The sequence below is a fragment of the Muntiacus reevesi genome, chromosome 16 (genome assembly GCF_963930625.1).
Source record: "Muntiacus reevesi chromosome 16, mMunRee1.1, whole genome shotgun sequence".
NCBI classification, from domain to species: domain Eukaryota; kingdom Metazoa; phylum Chordata; class Mammalia; order Artiodactyla; family Cervidae; genus Muntiacus; species Muntiacus reevesi.
The window spans coordinates 54,407,494-54,428,826 of NC_089264.1; the positions used below are offsets into that span (position 1 = coordinate 54,407,494).

Genomic DNA, 21,333 nt, shown 5'->3' on the forward strand with positions numbered 1-21,333 from the left:
GCATCCCATTCTCGGTCCTGGAGTCCAGGAGCTGACCAGGGCGTCTGGATCCCTGAGGGCAAGGGGAAAAGCTGGCCGGGTTTGGAGAGGCGTCCTCGGGTGCAAGGAGAGAACCTGCCGCAGTGTCTGGAGGAAGGATTGCAGCGTGGCTGGAGGCGGAGAGCGCCTTAGGCGACAGCCTGCAGTGTTAGGGACCCGAGCCGGGTGGGGACCGAGGGAGGGAGCTCTGGACCTGGACGCTTGGGACCTTCCTTTGGAGATGGCAGACAATACCTGGAATTGTCATAGCTACTTCTTTGGCAGCTAAAAGCGAGAACAGAATTCTACTTTAAATTTTACTGCAATCTATAAAACTAGATGAAGACCGTGTGAATGGGACTTTTTTCCCTAAACCAGGTTAAAGGGAAATTGGTAATGGCTCACCTTCTTATATTTCACAAAAATAAACATTGTACACTGAATTTGTTTTTTACTAACTCAAAATGTATTTTTCGATAGGTCATCCAAGACGTTCGAAACATATTGATTATATTCTCATAAGAGTCTGGTCTATAGAGAAAAGTATGAAGTGGTATTCTGACTTCATTTAGATTTAGTGTCGAATTATTAAACACAAGTAGGGTATAAGGCAGTTGTTCATTATAGGTTACTTCACAGAACAGTTTTGTGCTGTCCTTTTCTGAGTTCTCATATGTACGAATTTGAGGAGCATTTTTAAAAGAGAAATTCATCCGGATGATAATCTGCATAACCCAAGAGAAGATTTGCTTTTAGGAGAAAAACAATTTTATGACACTAGCATCTTGAAAATTTTGTGAGTTACTAGTATTTTTTAAAGAGTGGATGTGTTTCTTCCGTGGCTTGAAACATGGGGTATGGAAGTTGACTTTATTCTGTTCACAGAAACCTTAAATGGGATGTTTGATTAATTTCGTTCAGCTCCTAAAGAAGCTGATATCTCAATTTCTACAGTCAGTGGGGTTTGCTGCAGAACTGTTAGAAAAAAGCAGCCTAATGTACCATGGTCAATGAAAATAGACTATAAGAAGCATTCCTGCCTGCCTGAAGGAAAATGCAAGTATGAAAATCCTAATGTGAGAATAACAAAACTTAACTGCTTAGACCACAGAACCTTGTCAGATGTAAAAGATGGCAACATAGCTTTGGAGAAAGCTATTGTTTTTTTTACTGCAAAGTTTCTAAATTAAAACCCAACCTTCTGGTTGCTATGGACACAGTGATGCCTTTTTTTTTTTTTTTCCCTTTTTTTTCTTTTTACCTGTAGTTATATCTACACACAGATTCTTAAATCTCTGCTAATGGGAACCTAAACAGTACTGGCTAACAAAATAAAGAGAAATAATGGGGAAAGGACTAGTGAATGGATTTTGCTACTTTACAAATAGCTAAAGGAAACTAGACATTTGAGAACATCTTATAAAAATCAATACTCTATTCTACAGATTGTATAACAATTTTTCAGTTGGATTAAATGAAATATCAGGAACAGAATTGCATTCTCAAAAGGTGGATTTCTGTAGATGTGTGTACATGTAGAACAGATGTGCAGTGGTGTGCAAATATCTTTGTAACTCTGCAGTTTCAAAAGACTGAAAATTTGGGATGACTCTAGACGTCTCCACACTCTGTCTTGGGATTTATTTCTGTGGCTCAGGAACACTTAAAATTGGTCCCATTTTGGTTATGTGGGATGACCCCAGTGTCATCTGAATTCTCAGCTGCAGTGCCCTCTCCTCTTCCTCCTGATGCTCTGAGACTGCAGTATGCATTACCCCAACCCAGAATTTGACTGTAGCCAGAGACCAGCCATTGGGATGGGGGCGAAAGAGACAAAAGAAATTGGTAGGGAGGCTGGTGTTAATTAGGAAGGTTGCTGCTGCTTGAATATGATAAAATCACATGTTCACTTATGATGTTTACTGTATGTGGAAGCTCCTATTTGTAAATAGGGCAGGTCTCCCGTATAAAGCTGGTGTTATTATTCACACCCATAGAACAAACACCTCCACCCCCCTGTTGTTGTCTTAAAAAACTCCAGCTGCTCATGAATCTAGGGTCAGGGAGGGCCGGCTAAATGTTTCTCTGTGCTTTCTCTCCAGCGCAGCCTGCAGAGCTGTTTCCTGTTCTTTGTTTCAAGGCTGGGGTTTGCGTCATACATTCCAAGTGGCATGTGTGTGCTCTTTCCTGTTTCAGGCTGTTTTCTGGTAGATCAGTAGCCCAGACCAGGCCACGGTCCCTGCCCTCAAACTCCCGGTCCCCACCCAGGGAGTTATCATGTCTCCACACACTTAGGATTGCCTAAGATGCCTGTGTTATGTCATAATGACAAAAGTCAGCTAACCTTTTTACGTACACCCTTTGCTCCCATGTGTTTATATGGGTGAATAAGTACTTGTATTTTTTTTTTTTTTTTTTTTAGTTTATCAATTCGATTTCAAGAAATGTGTGTGTGTGTGTGTGTGTGTGTGTTGGCTGGAAATCTAAAGGAGGTTGTTTTGTTTGTTTTTCCTTCTTGTTTTGAGTATTGATACGCATTTTGCCCCGGAGCTGTCAATTTTGGATGGGGTTACACATTACAGTTCAGAAGATCTAGCAGGATCTGAAGGATGTGGCTCATATTGCGTTTATCACCGGACACTAGGCATCGTAGGCTTCACTGAACAGCGAACTCAAGCAGTCTTGGACTGCTTGTACTGACTTTAAAGAAGTCTTGCTTATGTTTTAAGGGAGACATCGTGTATTGAAACAAATTGTAAGATGTATTAAGAGCCCTACAGGATTATTTCTTTTTAAGGACAAAGATTTTACTGTATCCTACATCCAATTTCCAAACTGTTTTAAGAATAAAAAGCTCAAAGGAAAGGAGAAATGCAATAAGTTCTTTTAATGATAGTTTGGAAATGTTTGACCTAATATTTTGAAAACAGAAGGAGAATGCTCTTTGTTTTTGTTTTACAACAGCAACTTTCTCATAATCTCCACCCCACCCCCCCCACCCCCTTTTTTTTCTTTGGTATATTCTGTCAGTCGTGAGTAAGCAGGTTTCTGGGTTAACTATTTAAAACCTGCTTTAACAAACTATTTTTCTCTTGGTCTCCAGAAACAAAGTTTGCATAAAATGGTTGGAAAAGAAAAGTTTTTTGGCAGATTTCTCCCTTAAACTTCTTATATGGGGATTTTCTCTAAAATCTAGAGGAATTATCTACAGTGTTCTCTAATGGAATTAATGGAAAAAGTTTCTGAGGCAGCACATCAGGCCTTATTCTTTCCCCAAATTGGTGATCATCATCATAATAATAATGTTTGGTTTTAGCATCTCAACCCATCACATTTTTCCTTGATGGATAAAAAGGAAAATACACAGTATGATATTAAGAAAACTGCTAGCGTCAAATAGTAGGATATTGATAACCTTCCATGAAAAAAAAGACGGCAGTTTGGAAAATTTCAATAAGATTTTTCCTTTCTTCTTTGGAGGAAGCAGACTCGTGATATTAAGTTGCTTGTAGGACAGGAGATCTTTAAACTGAATTCAAAAGTAACCCAAATTGAAGTTAAGATTTTTTATTTTAGCTCCAAAGTTGTTAACAATCCAACTAGATTTGGTAGATGGAGTCTTTGACTTACTCTCAAGTCTGTCTTTCCTCCCTATTTATGGGGAGAGGGAGGTGGTTAATAGAGATGATTAGAAACTAATATTATTCTATCAGGAAGTATTCTGCAAGCTTTTAAAGGTAAACTAAACAATTAGGAAAAATTGTACCAATCTGATAGTTGTTATAATCACTAAAAAAAGTGGTGGGGTGGAGGTGGACGGTCTACATAGAGAAGGTAGTCACTAAGCCATGTAAATCCTCTCCCTCCATCCCCTTCTTTAGATATCTGCCTTCTTCATGTGTGCAAATCAACATTTTTGCTATAAAATGAATAGCTATCTTAAAGTGGCATTTCTTACTCTGTTTTCACATCCGGTTGTGTGTAAGAAAAATAAATAAAAGCAACCTGACCCTTTAAATACCAGGAATTACATTATTTTGAAAATTGGGTTTCTTTCTGAAGTGCTTCAGTTGGTGCTAACTTTAAAAAAGAAAATCCTTAGAGTTATAAAACAATTGATATCTGGTAGTATTCCAGCCAGAATTCATGTTGGAGTGAGTTAGAAGGGAAGGATTGTGGTAACTTGCAGCATTCTCATTTTCAAGCCTGATCTGTCCCCTTATTAGACCCGGTTTCTCATCTGAAACAGTAATGCCCGCGCTGGAGACAGGAAACCAGACGGCAGTCTGCCCTGATAAGGGAGGGCATTGTCTAAGGGAGGGAGCCTTGCTTCCCCCTCCACTCTCCTTCCTTGAAATTTAGTAGCAATAAAAGAGATACAATCCTACAAACACAGTTTCTCAACCAGAACTAAGACTGTTTTCTCCCAAAGCAGAAACTGGCTCTGCTTCCTCTGCATTGTCACCATAGTTCAATGGCACATTAGAAAAAGCTATTAGTATATTTTGTGTCTGTTGGTCAGAGTGTTTAATAAATAGTAAGGTCCTTTCTCTAGCAAAGCAGGTTCCTAGAGCGATTGGAAACTCATTCCATTGTGTTGGCAAGTCGAATACATTACCATTTCCCCATCTCATTATTAAGGGGAGCCACAGACCAACTGGAGTCACTAACGTGGCCCTTCAGCTTCTGTGTAACCCTGGGTCTCGCCCTTACCCTCTCCTGGGAAGGGGATGCTCCCTTGAGACGCAGCCCCCTTTCAGAAGGACCAGCTTAACCTGGGACATGTCCGAGATGGTGGCCAATCTCTGGAAGGCCTGGGGCTTTCCAGGGATGGCCTGGAGCTAGTCTCAGCCCAGATCAGTGGAGTTTGGCCAAATCTAGACAGAAGAGATCCAGCGGACACTGAGGTCAGTGCCTTCTACCCAGGAGAGCCACCAGTGGTCCCGTGTGGGGTTTTTCTCCTTGGGCCCATATGCTCTAGTTCTCTTAATGACTGTTCTGAGTCTGCTGGCTGAAATCGCCTCCCGTATCTGCTCTTGCACTATACGCCCTGGCCCCTTACAAAGCTTTGAGCCCCAGAACCGCTTTCATTAGTAAGTTCAAGTTCCTATTCCAGTTCTCCAAGCAAGGGTGTTTTGTCTCCCAAGCGACGGTTTTCACATTTACTTTGCGTTTCAGAAGATGATTTTCGGGCTAGTTCCACTGGGCCCTGGGCAGATTATCCTTGTGTGACCCCTGATGCACAGTCACTCTTAGGCCCTTGCCCTTCATTTTATCCTAGCATGTGAGAAAGGTAGTCTGACATCTGTTCATGTATTCATCCCACAAGTATTTATTGAGCACCTACTCATTAGAGCTAATCTCAGATTGCGTGCAGTCATTATTCTCAGTTATGCCACAAGGATGGAGTAGGTCCCAAGTGATCTAACCTGAAAAGTCATTTTGAAATCATAATTGCCAGCCGGAACCTCCCCATGGCACTGCCTCCCATGGACCAGCGTGGCAGCACACACATCCCGCTCCCCGCCGACCCTGGGGGAATGCCCGAGTGTATAAGATGGTTTGACTTCAAAGCGGGTCCTGCAGCGCAGAGTGGAGCGGAAGAACAGAAAGAGTCCTGGGTCTGCAGCAGACAGACTTCTGTTCTTGGCTGCAGCTCCCACCAGCTCGGCGAATTTGGGCGAGTCATTTCACCTCTGTTCCTTCATTTCCTCATTTCTAAAATGGGGATGAGGGCCTGACCCTTCCACCTTTGTACAGTTATTATGAGGATTTCCGTATTTACTTGGGTGAAGCTGCCAATTTTTTCTGAGCCGTTTTATGGACCAATTGCAGGTGCATTGGCCAGGAAGAATAGTTTGCCTAAATCGGGGCCTTCAGACTGTGTCTTTTGATGTTGCATCCAAGCCTGCACTCAGAGGGGGAGGCAGCAGGGGCCAGCGGGCAGGAGTTGAGGTCACCCCTGCCATAAATCCACTGCCCCTGGTTCCGGATCCACAGTGGACGGACCTGCCTGCAGAACCCTCCATTCCACTCTAGCTGTGGGGCGTGCTCTGTGCGGGAGGCAGTGGAAGTGAGATCCAAGTCACCACCAGCCTTGAAACCAGACTGCTTTGGGTTTGCATCCCAGCTCTCCACCTTTAATAGCTGTGTGACCTCGGGCAGATTACTTTACCTCTCTGTTTCCGCCGTAAAATGAGAAGGTAGTACCTCCCCACATCGTGGGCATGAAATGACACAGTCCTTGTAAAGAACGGGACCTGGAGAGTGCCAGTTATGAAGGTGGCGACCATCAGTAGGAAACCTGTGACATGCCTGAGCTCCTGGTTTTCCTTGGTCAACAGCAGTAGCATTAAAACAAAACGAACCTAATGTTTGTTAGCACACATGTGCACACACGCACGCACGCGCGCACACACTTCAAGTTACCACATTCTTTTCTCTGTCCTCCACCCCACCGCACCCCCGCCCTTAATTTAGGCTTTAAAATAGAGACCCGGACACTGGGCTTGTTTAGAAGAGCTCTCTGGGTGAGTAATAAGAAACAAGGGTTAAGGTTAGGAGCAGTAGGGTTTTTGAGGAAGTTTCATGTAATAGGTTTTCTTTAGGTTAGGCCCCCTCGCCCCCTCGCTCCTGTTACTGTTTTAAGGGAGATTTTCAAGTGCATTTCAAGAGAAAGGGGAGTGATGGAGACTCCTGTCGCTCAGGGCTTTTACATCCACTCTTTCTGCCTGGCAGAACCTTGACTTAGCGCGTGTGCCTGATGTCGTTTGGGGAGCAGGAGGGGAACCCCTCTAAGGAGCTGTGAACTAATGCCTGTGCTCGGGCGCTTCCAGGCCCGGAGGTGGTCTTGGACAGCCTGTTTGGCGGGTAGAAAGGCCCACCTATCTAGGTAAGAGGAGGCGGCCTCAGATGGGCCCAGGAGCTGCGCTGAGCGCTGAGCAGGGAGGGCCTCGAGCTGGTCTTTGAAGAATTAGGAGGATTTAGATAAGCCGGAAGGGGATGGGCATTCCACTCTGGTTGCCCAGCATCGGGGCCAAAAATGAACAAAGGCTTTGGGGAAGGGGGTGCGGGTGGAGGGGGAAGCCTGGGGAGGCAGGGCTCTGCAAGCCCTGGGGGTGTCCCTGGAGGGAAGTCTGGGAGTTGGGGAAAGACTCCCAGGGAAGAGGGCTTTGTGACCCGTAGGTGGCAAGTGGCAGGTCGGGGGAGGAATAGTCAGAATGGCTTGGAGGGTCCAAGGGGCGAGCATAGACCAACGGAGGGGAGTCCCAGTAACTCAGTCTTGAGGTTTGCGAGCCTGGCCACGGCAGTAGGAGAAATAGAAAAGCTGGTGAGGAAAGCTTGAAAGATGACCTGTAGGATTCTGAGGCGAGGGGCCAGAAGATAAGGCAGATGTGGGGCGCAGCCTTTTGGGGACAAGGAGGAGGGTTGGGGTTTGGGACACGTTGAATTCTCTTCCACAGCCGTGGTGCAGAGTACTTTTCCGTTTGTTAGCTTCTGAAGGGAGAGGTCCGCAGCAGCTCACGTTTCCACACCCAGAGGCTCCGTGGCTCTGAGAAGCTGGTGGTGAGCATCCTCAGGAGCTGGGGGAAGCAGTGCCACCACTTTCTGGCTGTTTGCAAGGTTCCAGCCGTCGCTGCTCAGGCCGGCATTTCCAGGAACTGGCAGCTGGCTGAAGCCAACTGGTCCCTCCCAGCCTCCACTGGAGGGTGGGGCCCAAGGGTGGAGGCCCCTCGGGCGGGGCGGGGTGGGTCTCCAGCGATAGGGCACCCGCCTGGAGAGGCCGTGGCCTCCCACAGCCCTTCTGGATTTGATTATATAACACATCGCAGGAGAAGACACGCCAAGGCAGGCGGCGTCAGCCATGTACACGCATTAGGGGGACTTGGGGGTCGCTGGCCTTTAAAAAACGAAAATTGTCGGCATGGGGAGGAAAACCGAGTGCATAACCTTAGTAGGGAAAATGACTAGTGTTCGCTAAAATTGCTTTAAGAAAGATGTGGTAGGCCACTAACTGGGTGGCATTGAACTTGAGAGTTCACCTAAAGGGTATGGGTTTGCGCCTCCCCGCCTCCACCCTGCTCTGCTGGGCCCTCTGCAAAAGTGGAGGGACTTCGCTTGCTTCTTACCTTTGCACCTGTCCTTATTTACATGCAAAATCAATTGCTTCACTTGGTCTTTCCGAAGTACAGGGTGTGGGCAGAATCTTATCTGAAGCCATGTCCTGTTTGGACAAGTTGGACTGCCTTGGCAACTCTCCATAGGGTGGAGCAGATGGGTGGAGGCAGGAAAGTAAAATTGGGTGGCTTGTTAGCCCAGAGAGGAGAGAGGGCGGATTGTTTGCTCATGGATCATTATATTTAATCTGAAACTAAATAATTAACTTCTTTCCCATTTACAAAACATTTTGATGCAAACGAACTAATTTACGAGGGGCAAAGATTTAGAAGTGTTCCACGGGATTCTTTTTCCTTTCACACCAACAGTACAAGACTGAGGTAGGAGAAAAATCATCGAGTGACATGAAAACAAGACGCCTTTCCAGGTAGGTGCCAGCATTCAGCTGTTCTGGAAGGAGGCTCCGACTTAGAAATGTCTACTTCCATCTGTTGCCCAGCCCCTTGGATTTCTGGCCAGAGCAGCTGCCATTAAATACACAACTCCTTGGAGCTCTTGAAAGAGTTTGGGTACAAAAGTAAAAGAAAAGTTTCTTTGGAGAGGAAGTTTAGGGATGTTACCTGTCCGCCCTGGTCCTCCTCCTGACCGAGAATCTCTCTCACGTACATCCACACACACTCACACTCACCCACGCACCTTTTTTTGTTTGTTTGTTTTTATTTTTTCCCTGAAGTTCCTTATGGGAGTGAGAGGTGAGAGGAGGCAGCGTGCTTCCTCCTTTAAAGCCCAGAGGCTGGGGTGGGTTGAAAGGGGCACTTGCAGATGGCGTGCTGGTTTCACCATCCTCTTTTTCTCCTTACCCCTGGCTGAGGTTGGCTAGGAAGCAAAAAATGAGCTTTGAAGGAGGCAGGTAGTTTGGAAGCTTAGGGTCAGGCTGGGCTGGGGGAGAAGTATTCAGGGTCCCTTTGAGTGCATTAGACAGGAGAGGAGAAGGGAGAATGTCAGAGCAAATCCTGATAGATCGCCAAGAGGTTTCTTTCAGATACATTCTCTCCAGAACTCCCTCCATACCCTGCCCCACACCTGCCTCCCTCTCTTTTCCTTTCCTCCCCACCCCACCCCCCATTCTTCTAAGGAAGGGGCAGTTATTTAAAAGGTGGTTTCTGTAATAAAATGTGCCATAGCTTCAAGACAAGGTATTTTCAAAGGAGGCTGGCAGCATAACCTCTTACATTAAGGCCTGTGTGTGTTTCTAAGCTCTGGGGCTCATTTGTACCCTCATGAAGCAATTGTCGAGTAGGCCTCGTGGAGGGCTGAAAACAACCATGTGAGGGAACTAGACTGCCTGTGAAACTTCATGTAAGTGATCCGCCAAAGCTTCCTCAAACATAAACACGCGGTTGTGCATCTTGACAAAAATCTGAGCCTTCTTACAACAGCTGAAAAGTCAGAAGTATAAGTAGAGTGTGAAGGAAAATCTGTTTCTTCCTTTTGAAGGAAAATTATTCTCTATTGGCCCTTCCCAGTAAAATAACAGTTGGGGAAGAAGACGTTTGTCCCGTGATGGAAAATTATTTTCGCGATGGTGATGTTTCTGTATTTTTGCTTTTAGGCACTTTGATAACTTAGACTTTTTTTTTTTTTAAACCTGTTTCGCCTGTTTTTCCTCTTGTAAATACAGTGTTATCCTGGGATTACTAGTTTAGAATGTATGTCTCCTAAGCTAGTTTAACACAACTAAGATGTAAACCTGTTAATGTTTGGGAACTAGTTGTAAGAAAAACAGAACCACTTTGGGGGGCCTTCTAATCTCTGTGATAAGAACTCCTGAGCCTGGTTAAAATCCCCTAGGTTTAAAGACCCTGACTTTGGCGAACTCGATTTACTGAATACTTGTTTTAGCGCGCCACCTAATGGTCATACTTGGAACTGCTGTCAGGGTTATGTAGTAATAGATTTTCTATAGCATTTTAAGTTTACTTTGAATAGCCCCAGAGCTCAGAGTTGCCCACGCATAGCAAAAGCCACTAAGTTTAGAGACCACACTTCTTCCAGTGCTGAATTACATGGAAGGCCCTTCAGTGACACTGCAGTCACTCCTTTCTTATTCTAGATCAGAACCCAAAGATAAGGTCAGTGCTAGTGGCAGAAGTGGTCCACTCAAGAAACAGTGGGTACAGAGTCTAGACTTGTGCAAATAAATAACAAAAGTCTGATTTGCATTAGTGTGTTTGAGTCTCTTCCTAAATTTGATGTCTTCTAGCTTAGCTTCCCTGTTACTTCTATTAGAAGTTTCAATTATAGAATTAATACATTTAAAAATAGGCACACAGGTATGTATAAATCTGCCCCCACCTCTCCCAAGAATTCCTTGTTAAAGGTTAGGGTGTGTCTTTTTCTTATATTTTTTTTTACATGTCCTTCTTGTCTCGTAGCCTTTGACTATCACTGAAAGTATAATCAGTCATTTTAGAAGCTACAAGATTGAGAGCAAAGTACTATTAAACGTGTGAGTGGACAGTGAGTGTGGTTCTGTTCACAGTGACGTTTGAATTTTGCGCAGACCTTTTATTGCCAAGTGATGCTTTATTTAGTTAGGAGTTTTAAAACGAGGTATTCTAAACTCTGTAATATCATTACTTGTTTATTAGCTGAAATCCTTGTGTATGAGAAGTATCCCTTCAACAGTGATTGAGTTACTCTTCGAGGTACAGCTCTGAATAAACAACCCTTACAATTATTTTTTACTAAAAATGAGTCCAGTTTTGTTAGGAGGAATGCTTTATGATAGATGAATTTTTCTCTTAAGATTACAAGTGTTTCAAAGCACTAATTTCCTTAAATTTAGATAAAACATAAAAACTAACAAATTAAAGTAATTTCACCAGTGTCTTAAAATGATACAAACTATAGCAAGTTGATGTGTCATTCATTTCTAAATGGGTTCAGTACTTACTGCTGTAGACATTTGAAAAAGTCAAATGTTCTGTACATTGAAGGGCTTCATGAGCTAAATGATGGGGTTAGGATTTAAACCAAAATGAGCTCCAGACCCCATCATCTTTAATTCCACTGTGCTGCTCCTACTGGTAGTAAAGGATTCCAGGTAAGGCAAGGCAAGAGATGATAGGAAACTATTGGGATGGTGCGATTTTCAAGTGACAAGGTCCTGTATGAGATCTCAGATAGGATGAAAGCAGCCATTACTTTTTAAACTGAATTTAGTCAGTTTTTTAAGGGTGTGTGTGTTGGGGAGGGGGTAGTGTTGACCACTAAGGCTAAATATTCTAGGAAAGAGGCAAGTACTTGACATTGTTCCAGAGATCAGAATCAACATATTTAGTGCTGTGTGTATAGTATTATAGATTCAAAAATTGTGTCTATATTCAGATAAACAACTTGCAGGGCAAAAAGAGTTTTTCTTTTTTTTGGATTTTATTATTTTTAATCTCATTTAATTTCCCCAAAACCTTGAAGGTAAATCTTTTAGGAAGTAGACAAAAGAGGTGCCCTCTGCATCTTGCATGTAAAAACTGGCCTCCCCTCATCTACTTCCCCACGGCGAGGGTCAAGTACTGATCTCCTGCTTGAGTTTCAAGATCAGAACTCTTCCACTACACTCCTGAGAATATGAGTGCTTCTATTTAGAAGGATTTGCAGCAAGATACTCTCCAGTGGAGTGGATGAATCTGTAAGAGTAAATTAAATCTAAAAAGCTTGGGGGAGGATGACGGGCTGTGGGTCGAGGCTGCTGAATCATCTGACCTCATTGATAGAAGCATGCGATCTCACATCTTTTGTGTATGGTCCGCTCTGGGGCCCTGGGCAGCAATTCTTAGCACCATATCCATCCGTACAGCTGCTAGGCTGGGAACTGGTTAATAATAGATCCCAAGACACAAAAGGGGTTTTCATCCTTCATTATGAAATCATCCATTTTTCACTGGCTGTGGGGTTTGTTCTTACTGGGACACAGAAGAGGGTGGTAGCACCATTGATTTGAGCAGCCTGGTTTCAGATTGTGTTCGCAGATTATAATACGTCCTGTGATGTAGGAAAATATAATTTTGAAGTCAGGGCCTTATGTGGAGTTAATGATGATATTCACGTGTTGTCATGAGACCCTGGACAGTCTTTCTTCAACACAGCAGTGAAGCACAGAACTACACAATATTACTTTTATAATTGTGCATGAAGATCTCTTAGTTTAACCCATAGAGCGTGGACACCACTAACGACAGGATTGCTGTCAGGGAGGTGGGGATGGGGAGTTTAAATACTGAAATACAGGAAGTAATCTAAACAGGAGTTTCTACACCTTTTTCAAATGGAGCTCAATCTGGAACTCGTTCACCTTCCCACCCAAACAAAAGTGATATATAAAGACCTGGCTTTTAACCAAAGTGCTGAACATTTAGACTAAATTTGGATAAGAGGGGCCTGAGGCAAGTTGTCCATCATCGTTGGGGAGCAGATCCCACCAGTTGTTCAGCACGGTCACACACAAAAAAAATCTGGTTCACACGGTGACACGCTGAACTTGATGGTGTGAAACCACACGTACTGGAAAGGAAACATTTTCCCAATAATTGTTACGTGAAATTATGGGTACTGGATAGCATGCATATTACTATCCATTTAAAGAGAGTTTGGAGGGATAAAAACAAAGATAGTCGTGATAACTGTTTCTAGGTTGTCTTTTTGCCTGCCTTATTTTTCCCTTATTTTCCGTTTATGACATAAGATGGAAAGGAAAGTTGTTTTTTTTTTAACATTTGTATATAATGTGAACTTCTGTTGAGCTGCACAGTAATCTTATTAAACAAGCTTGGCCGCTCAGGAGGGCTGTACCTATTGTTCCAGAAACGTCAGGGTTTGTGTTTTTGAGTTAGAAATGCCAGTTGGCTCTCCTCTGGTCATGACCATGGAGTCTGGTCTTAATTATATCAAATGGCATTTTCATAGGTAAGGAAAACAAATTCCAGCCATTCTGGGGGCAGGGGAGAGGAAAGACCAGGGAAGCAGGGTGAGGAAATTTTTTTTTTTTTCAACAGTTTATATTGAAATTAACCTCAGGATTTAGACAGACACCTTGTTTTGTTTTCCAGGCTGAACACCAGAGCACCCTAGAAAGCATAACTAAAAGAATGCTCATGTTTGACCCAGTTCCTGTCAAGCAAGAGGCCATGGACCCTGTCTCGGTGGTGAGTTTCCAAAACTAAACACCTCTCGTTGATTCCAAGTGGTAATAACTTTACTGTGTGTTGTGTTATTCCTTAGAAGTACTCCTTACCCGACAGACATTTGATAGGCAAACTTGTAAACAGGGTCCATGTTTTCTTAAGCGCTATGCCCCAGTCCCCCACCACCCCCAGGATGTCATCTGCACAGAACTTGAGCCACAGGTACATCTGCTCACAGCAGAAAGAGTTTTTCAGAAACCCCTTAGTTGTCAGTTTTTTAGTCTGAGCTCTCAAGATTATTGATTTTGGCCAAAAGAGAAAAAAAATGGCCAGACTAGTTTTTAAAAATTAATGTGCATGTGGAATGTTTAAAAAAAAAATAATTGTACACAATGTTTATCATGAGTAGGAAGCAGTTTCCAAATGTACCTACAAGAAATCTTCATCAAGAGTGAGTTTACTTAGAGGTATTTTTCACTCAAGATGACCACCCAGACTATATAGAGGAGTTTCTTAAACATGTTTGTGAATGTCAATCTTTTTTTTTTTTTTTGATTGGAAGCAAAAAAAAAAAAAAGACTCCATTTTCCTTCACGTCGTGCTTAGGATGTCCATCACAAAAATCATTAAAAAGATGAAAATTGGGAGAAGAAAATCCTTGATCATTTTGCATGTAAAAATATATTAAGAATAAAATGATTTGCTTAAACTCCAAGCAGGCAGCCTTGTGGAGCTGACTTGGGAGAAGCTAGGGAAAGAACTTGACCCCGAGGATGGAATTTTGTTTCACTCAGAGTCTGGGGTGGCTGGGAGGCAATTACACTCATCGTCTCTCTCAACACTTCAGCGCTAAGCTGGCCCGGTCTTCGTGCCTGTGGACCACCAGGGGAGGAGTACTGAGTCCGGTTGTTTATGGAGGTGCAGCACCAGCTCTCTGGAGGCTGGACGGGGCTGACAGCAGAAAGGGGTCCGACCGCAGGGCCGGGAGTGGCTGAGACCAGAGGGGCTCTGGCTTAGTGGACGTGAAATAACACGGCCACGCTCCCAGCTCTTTTCTTCCTCGGGCTTGGAAAATACTCACGAGGGGGAAAACTTGGCCTGAGTTGTGGCTCTGAAGGTTGGTAATGACACGCTTGCAAAAATTAGATCATCCTTACACGCTGGCCATGGAGTTGCTGCCAAAACTGTTTATACGAGACACGGGGTCACTCCAAGGCCCTTGGAACTGAGTTGCCGTGGAGATTTCTGCGCCAGTATTTACCACTCTGGACGCTGAAAAGTTAAGTCAGGGTGGCCTTAAGGAAACAGCATTTACATTCTTGCCTGACAACTGTATAACCACATGATAATAACAGAGCAGTAAGAATTTTATTAATCAAAAAGCTAAATTGGCTTCTAATGTTACTCATTTTGTCATCAACCCCTTCCCCCACCTATTGCATGATCATACTGGAGCAATATTAAGGTATAAAATGTCCTCATTAATTGTATCCTTGAAATATGAATAGGGTTTTAATACCAGCGACTGTGATTAATTTGGTAAATGATGTAGGCCCATCAGTGATGCATTTTACTATTCAGTATACTTTCAGAGCTTTTAATCAAGCATGAGAATGTCACAAGAGCCTAATTTAAAGCTAAAATGAACTTCACCATACAAGGAAATGCACTTAGCTGAAAAAAATTGGAAATAAAATGAATTTGTTGTAATAGTTATAATGCTGTAACATATTAATGCATGGAGTTAAAATATGTGGAAGTATTTTTGCAATTAATAGTTTTTTTCTCCTTCATGCTCTAGTTTTCAAGTTCTGCTGCTGCTTATAGAATTTAATCATATTGTTTCACCAAAAGAGAGTTCCAGTTCTTACAGTGAAGTTTCTTTGTTTCCACTCTTAAATCTTCAAATTTTATTTTTCCTACCTTCATAGGTGAAGCATGTGAAATTTGATTTATCATTCCTTAATTCCTTTTCTCTTTTTCATTCTGCCTTTGACCTAAAGGTTGAGGTCTTTGTTTATTCAGGTCAGTGTTCTAAACATGAAGCAGTAACATGTAAGATTGGTTTTTGCTTCAGTTCCACATATGAATAAAAATATTTTACTGTGAGTTATTCCCCTCTCTCACCCCTTTTCCCTAAAAGTTAAGAAGAGTAAAAATAATCTGCCTAGTTGGTGTTTTGCTATAATTTAGAGAAAGTGAGGAAATGTCACTTTTCTCTTACTAAAGTATAAACCTTCATAATGCTCACTAAACTGTGTGCCTTGAGGCAGACTAGACTTTGGATTGTCTAGTCTGAATCCCATTAAGATTTGCAAGAATGGGGAGCAGAGTACACCTATCCTATGCTGTAGATCTCTGCTGCTTACTGTCAATGCGTTGCTGGCAAAGCCATCAGCAGCTCCCTGAGTCTCCAGTTTTTTTCTTATTTATAAAATTGGAGATACTTACATGTAAAACATGCAATGAAAAAAAAAACAAACAAAAAAAAAACACATGCAATGGCAGGTGTATATAAAATGTAAAGGAGTTGTTTTTACCAATACTGCCAAAGAAGGTTGAAAACTAGAATTTAATTCAGGAAATGGGAAAATAAAATTTTTAAAAAGTATTCCTTCATGTTCTTCTGTTCCTAAAGGAAGATTACTTCTGAAGAAAGTGTATTTTTTTCTGTAATGAAAATTATCATCTAACAGACTCCTTACAGATGAAGAAGTACTTAAAACCAGTAGTCCCTCCGCTGTGTTCTAACAGAAACTTCTCATGACTTTTCCGAGCCTGGTAGAAAGAGAGCTTTCTACTTTTGTTTGCACAGAGGGCATGACATTTGCTGTTTCCAAAGAGTTTGTTTATAAATGCACCGCGCCTTCCTGCACTTGGAGCTCCACCCTTGGTATGAAGATTCCTTTGACTTGCCATCGCCCTGTCACGGACGGTCGCAGTTTTTTTTCATATTAATGAATAGTGAAACAGACTCACCCACGTTTCATGCAGTCAGTCTGTCCACTTAAACCATCTTGTAATGGAAAACTTCACCAAAACTATTTCCAATAAAATGAGAAACTATTCATTCTCACTTTCACAGGAAGTGATAGCATTGGAAAATTATCCAAACCCTGAGCCTTTTTCCTCATCACACTTAAAAAAAATTTTTTTTTCTTTTCTTTTTTTTTTTGAGAATCAAAAAATTGTTATGCTGAGCCTGGTCAGTGGTAAAAACTTGCTCAGAGAGCATGTTGATTCATGTCATCCATTCATCCAGTGTTCTCTGAGCACTTGGGCTGGACCATCATCTCCCACTCCATTGACAAGAAGCCACCGACAAGTAAATAAGCCAGGGCACGGAGGTGTGAACACTTGAATGCATGTTACCACAGAGGGAAAGAACCCTTCTTAATACCAGACCTTTGGGGAAAGTAACCCCCTTGCTGCCCTTACTGGGGGTCAGGAGTGGAGGAGACCTCTGCTTGAGTCAGGAGGGCCGTGGATGCCCAGCAGTGGCCAGAGGACCTCTTTCTGCTTCATCACTCTTTGGGGCTAATGTGGATTTTGCTGGTGCAGCCACACTTATTTGCATTGCTTCATTAGAACACAGGAATGCTCTGGAACAGAGAGGAAGCAACTATTACCAGTGTGTATCCACCCAAGGCACACACCCCACGCAAGCCCTGTGTCAGTCCTTATGCCGTGGAGAACCAGATTGTTGCAAGCTGATTGCAGTGGCTTATGTGCTCCACCCAAATGATTAAAGTAAACATGCCTCATAGAAGGTTCTGGTAAACACTGCTATGAAGTTTGCTAGTGAGACAGTTTGAAGAACCACATTTCTTCACCCTCAGGCGAAGCAGTCAGACCAGAAATAGTTAACACTGGACTCAGTTGTATGCCCAGGTCAACGAAAACAGTCCCCCTGCTTTTTAGCCCTGGAGGCTTCCAAAGACCACATGTCCAGTGTGGGGGACAGGGGGCATTCATGGGAGGGAAGACTCTCAGCAAAACTGTGCATAATGTTTATAAAATTCAGCTCTGTGTGGCTGTTTCTTTATGGCTCAAGAAACCTGAGACTGTTATTAAATTTGCACATCCCCCAGGTTCTAAATTCCTGCTTTCCTTAAACTCACCCCACAGATAGAAAAATCCAGCAATGACAGCAAGAAAAGTTTGTCCTCATCCTGCTTCCTATGTAGTTGCCAATAACTTGGTATTAAAATCTAGGTCATAGGGATGTCTTTGAAGACTAGGGCTGAAAATAAGGGAGAAGCTACATTTCTGTGAGTAGAAACAATGAACACTGCCTCCCATTTCCTGGAGTTTTTGTTTCTTGTACCAGAACTTTTGCCCTTTAGAAAATTATATCAAGCTGGCTAAACTTTAGAACTAGGAGAAATCTTTTTTCCTCCTGTAGTTAATTACTTCCTTAAGCCCTCATTGTACATAATGTGTAATTTCTGTTCGCAAACCTTGTGCCTCTTGCTTTTGCCTATTTTAATATTTCAATTTAAATCTATTGCATATTAATATTACTGTATATTTTGAGCCTCTCACCTTGTGTTGCACCTCTGTGTGTCTCATTCTAAAGAAAGGTAGAAATAGCCTTTTCTTCATTTGATCTTTGATACATAATTCAAAACTGTTTTTAAAAAACAATTTGTTTTGCATTTCCTGGTTTTATATCCCCATGTCTTTGTTTTTAAGCAGTATTATTAGTGGAAATTCTCCCTCCCCACCTTTAAATTGCATTTAAATAATTTACCAAATGTTAGTAATAAAAATCAGTATTTTTATTCTGTATCTCATCATTTAGAGCCATGCTAGTCCAAGGCTGATCTATGGCACCTTGAGTCATTCCCCCAGTAACTCAGAATCTGCATTTTAACAAGATGCCCAGGTGAATCTGTGTGCTTAGTAAAGTCTGAAGAACACCTCATAATATCAGAGCCCACTGAAGTCATAACACCTGTGATATACAGCAGGAGGAAAAGACTCCTCGACCCCAGTGTGTGTTAAGTTCATCTCACAGGCGTCTCATTGGGTGCAATTCTAATCTTAATGTCACAGCCTCCTAGAAGATGAGTATCCCGCACCACCTTGACAGGTTTTGACATATCCTCGTGACACTTGCATGTCTAATATTTATTTAGTAATTTTTCTTGCCTTCTTTTATAAAACTGCTTTTGAACATAATAAAGTTACTTTGAAAGTGCAGGACTGGGATTTTAAAGCAGCACTGAGCTGGGTGCATAGCCAGGTGGAGATTCACCCAGTGAGGCCCAGAGAGGAAAGGGTGTGATCTCAGTAGTAATCCCAGTCAAAACCACTGCTGTCCCACAGTTATTAATAACTCATATTAGTGGCCAGTGAAGGGGCCAGGGAGGTTCAGAAATTAATAGTGCATTTAAGCTGTTTAATTATAAGTTCCCACTAGTGGGTTTTCTCAGTTGCATTGTAAGCTAGTCTTGCTTCAGAATCACAGATGCATTGAATTTTAGGGCTGGAAGAGAGGCACAGTGTGTTATTTTCACCCTTACTATAAAACATTCAAATATAAGTAATCCTCTGCAGTTAGACTTGACATGTTACCACTGAAAATATGTTCCCCTAAAATGCATGCAAGTAAAGGGTTTATGTTGAGTTTAATTTTTTTTTTAAACATTCTACAACAGACTTTAAATTTTACTTAAGGAGTAGAAGTAATTTTAATGAATTCCATGGCCAAGGACAGTACCCATAGTGTGCAATTACGATTGATTTATACTTCAACCTGGTAAATGAGAGTTATGTTATCTTGATATTAAAAGAAAGGAATGTATTTGAAGACAAATTAAGTCAGTTATGAACAGATCTTAGATTTCGCAGGGGACTATTTATCTCACCTCTAGCATCTTGTTAGGTTGTCCCCCAGTCTCTTGATGAGGGGGTAGCAAGGTGGAAAGGAGAGAAGGCAAAGCCTCAGCTTGTATGTAGGTCCCTTCCAACATCACGTGTCCTTATTTGAGTCCTGTTATATTTGCTCTTTCTTATAGTTCTGTGTCATCCTCAGATATGGAGATTAAATCATCTTCTACAGTATCTCAAATTGTGAATAAATCTGTTGAACAAGTTGAGACCAAGGACATAATCGCCTTCGTGTGGGCGGCCTTCTGTATATAAGTGTGTGGGGTGACTAGCCATCCTGAGTTGCATGATACTGAGGCATCTCCTCAGATGTCGGACATTTAGCACTAAAGCCAGGATTCGTGGTCACCTTAGCATGGATTGCTCAGTGGCTGGAGAGCACGCCAAGGCATACCTCGTGGCTCGGTTTGCCCACGTTACCCACAAGCCGGGGAAATGTTCTGTGTCTTCATGCTCGGGCGGAGGACACTGAAGCCAAGGAGCGTATTTCCTGCCAATTAAGAAACCCCATCAGAAAAGCAATAAGGTTCCTTGGCTTGGCTGGTTCTTGGTGAACCCCACCTCCTAACGATAAAGGCCCATAAGCCTTTTATAACCTGCTTTAGAATTTTTCCAGACGTCATCATCCATCTTAACATTGGATATGGCCATCACTGTAGAGTTAAACTCGAGATGTTTTGTGTGTGACATGGTTACCACGTTAACTTTAGTGCCTACATTTATTAGACCAACTCTTTCATGGTATTATTTTTTTTTTTTACTGTCAAGCATATATCTAAACCCAAACGCATGTATGAAAGTCCATGTAACTGAATGCGCCTTGCTGTGTATTTTCATCTTAACTTCCTGCTCCAAGCAAACGCACCTGTGCGTTGACACGTTTCTGTCTCCTAATAGTCATACCCGTCTAACTACATGGAGTCGATGAAGCCCAACAAGTACGGCGTCATCTACTCCACGCCGTTGTCGGACAAGTTCTTCCCGACGCCGGACGGCCTGTCCCACGGGATGCAGATGGAGCCGGTGGACCTCACGGTCAACAAGCGCAGCTCACCGCCCTCCGCCGGGAGCTCGCCGTCCTCCCTGAAGTTCCAGCCCCCGCACAGGCGGGCCTCGCCGGGGCTGAGCCTGCCCTCGTCCAGCCCGCCCGGGAAGAAGTACTCGCCGCCGCCGCCCGGCGTGCAGCCCTTCAGCGTGCCGCTGTCCATGCCGCCGGTGATGGCCGCGGCGCTGTCCCGCCACGGCATCCGCAGCCCGGGCATCCTGCCCGTCATCCAGCCCGTCGTGGTGCAGCCCGTCCCCTTCATGTACACCAGCCACCTGCAGCAGCCGCTCATGGTCTCCCTGTCGGAGGAGATGGAAAATTCCAGCAGTAGCATGCAAGGTACCGTCCCGTTCTGCAGCTCGCCCACACTGCTGCCGCCCCCGCTCTGCCCGCCCGCCTTAATCCGGGCTTGCAGCGCTTCGCTGCCAGGCAGTCTGGTCTGATCGCGGGAGCAGAGGAAGCAAGGGGCCAAGAGCCGCTCTACTCTGCAAAGGAAGCCCTCGACTCAGGCTGCCTGAGGCGTTTCGTTTCTAAGTGTTGATCCTGCAAGAGCTCCCAAGAATCAGACTGTCTGTTTGATGCCGTGAAACGATTAGTTTCACTATGTGCTTGTCAACTTTGGGATAACAAGAATCTTGACTTTACATTTTGCTTTATTGAATGCCAGCATGGTTCTAGGTGCAAAAGGCTGGTAAGAGCTATTTTTAGACCAGGGCTCCCCAGCCTCTAGGATCTAATGCCTGATGATCTGAGGTGGAGCTGACATAATCATAGAAATAAAGTGCGTGATAAATGTAATAATGGGCTTGATTCACCCCCACCCCACACCCCTACCCCATTCCGTGGAAAAACTGTCTTCCACAAAACCAGTCCCTGGTGCCACAAAGATTGGAGATGGCTGCTTTAGACCATGTGATAATGAATGGCTATGAAAAGCCAGCTTGTTTACTGATTGGTCAGAGGCTGCAGGTTGTTGTAAAAGGAGATAACCAAAAGTCATAAGGAAGAAATCCCCTGGGGGCTATGTCTTAAAAGTCCAACTTCCTACATAGTGTTTGCTAACAAAGTAAGGAT

General features: G+C 43.3%; 1 protein-coding gene across 4 annotated transcripts in view; it reads left to right on the forward strand.

Moving 5' to 3' along the window:
- The window catches only part of KLF3 (KLF transcription factor 3), a 35,615-nt gene that overhangs the window by 1,120 nt on the left and 13,162 nt on the right, over nt 1-21,333 (forward strand). For 3 of the 4 annotated variants that reach the window (XM_065907064.1, XM_065907063.1, XM_065907061.1), the window contains exons 2-3: nt 13,245-13,340; nt 20,112-20,598. In XM_065907064.1, coding sequence (XP_065763136.1) covers nt 13,284-13,340; nt 20,112-20,598 — 544 coding nt within the window. In that variant the 5' untranslated portion in view covers nt 13,245-13,283. Of the gene's footprint in view, nt 1-8,432; nt 8,564-13,244; nt 13,341-20,111; nt 20,599-21,333 lie in introns of those variants that run through there. The other variant, XM_065907062.1, reaches the window with a different exon arrangement.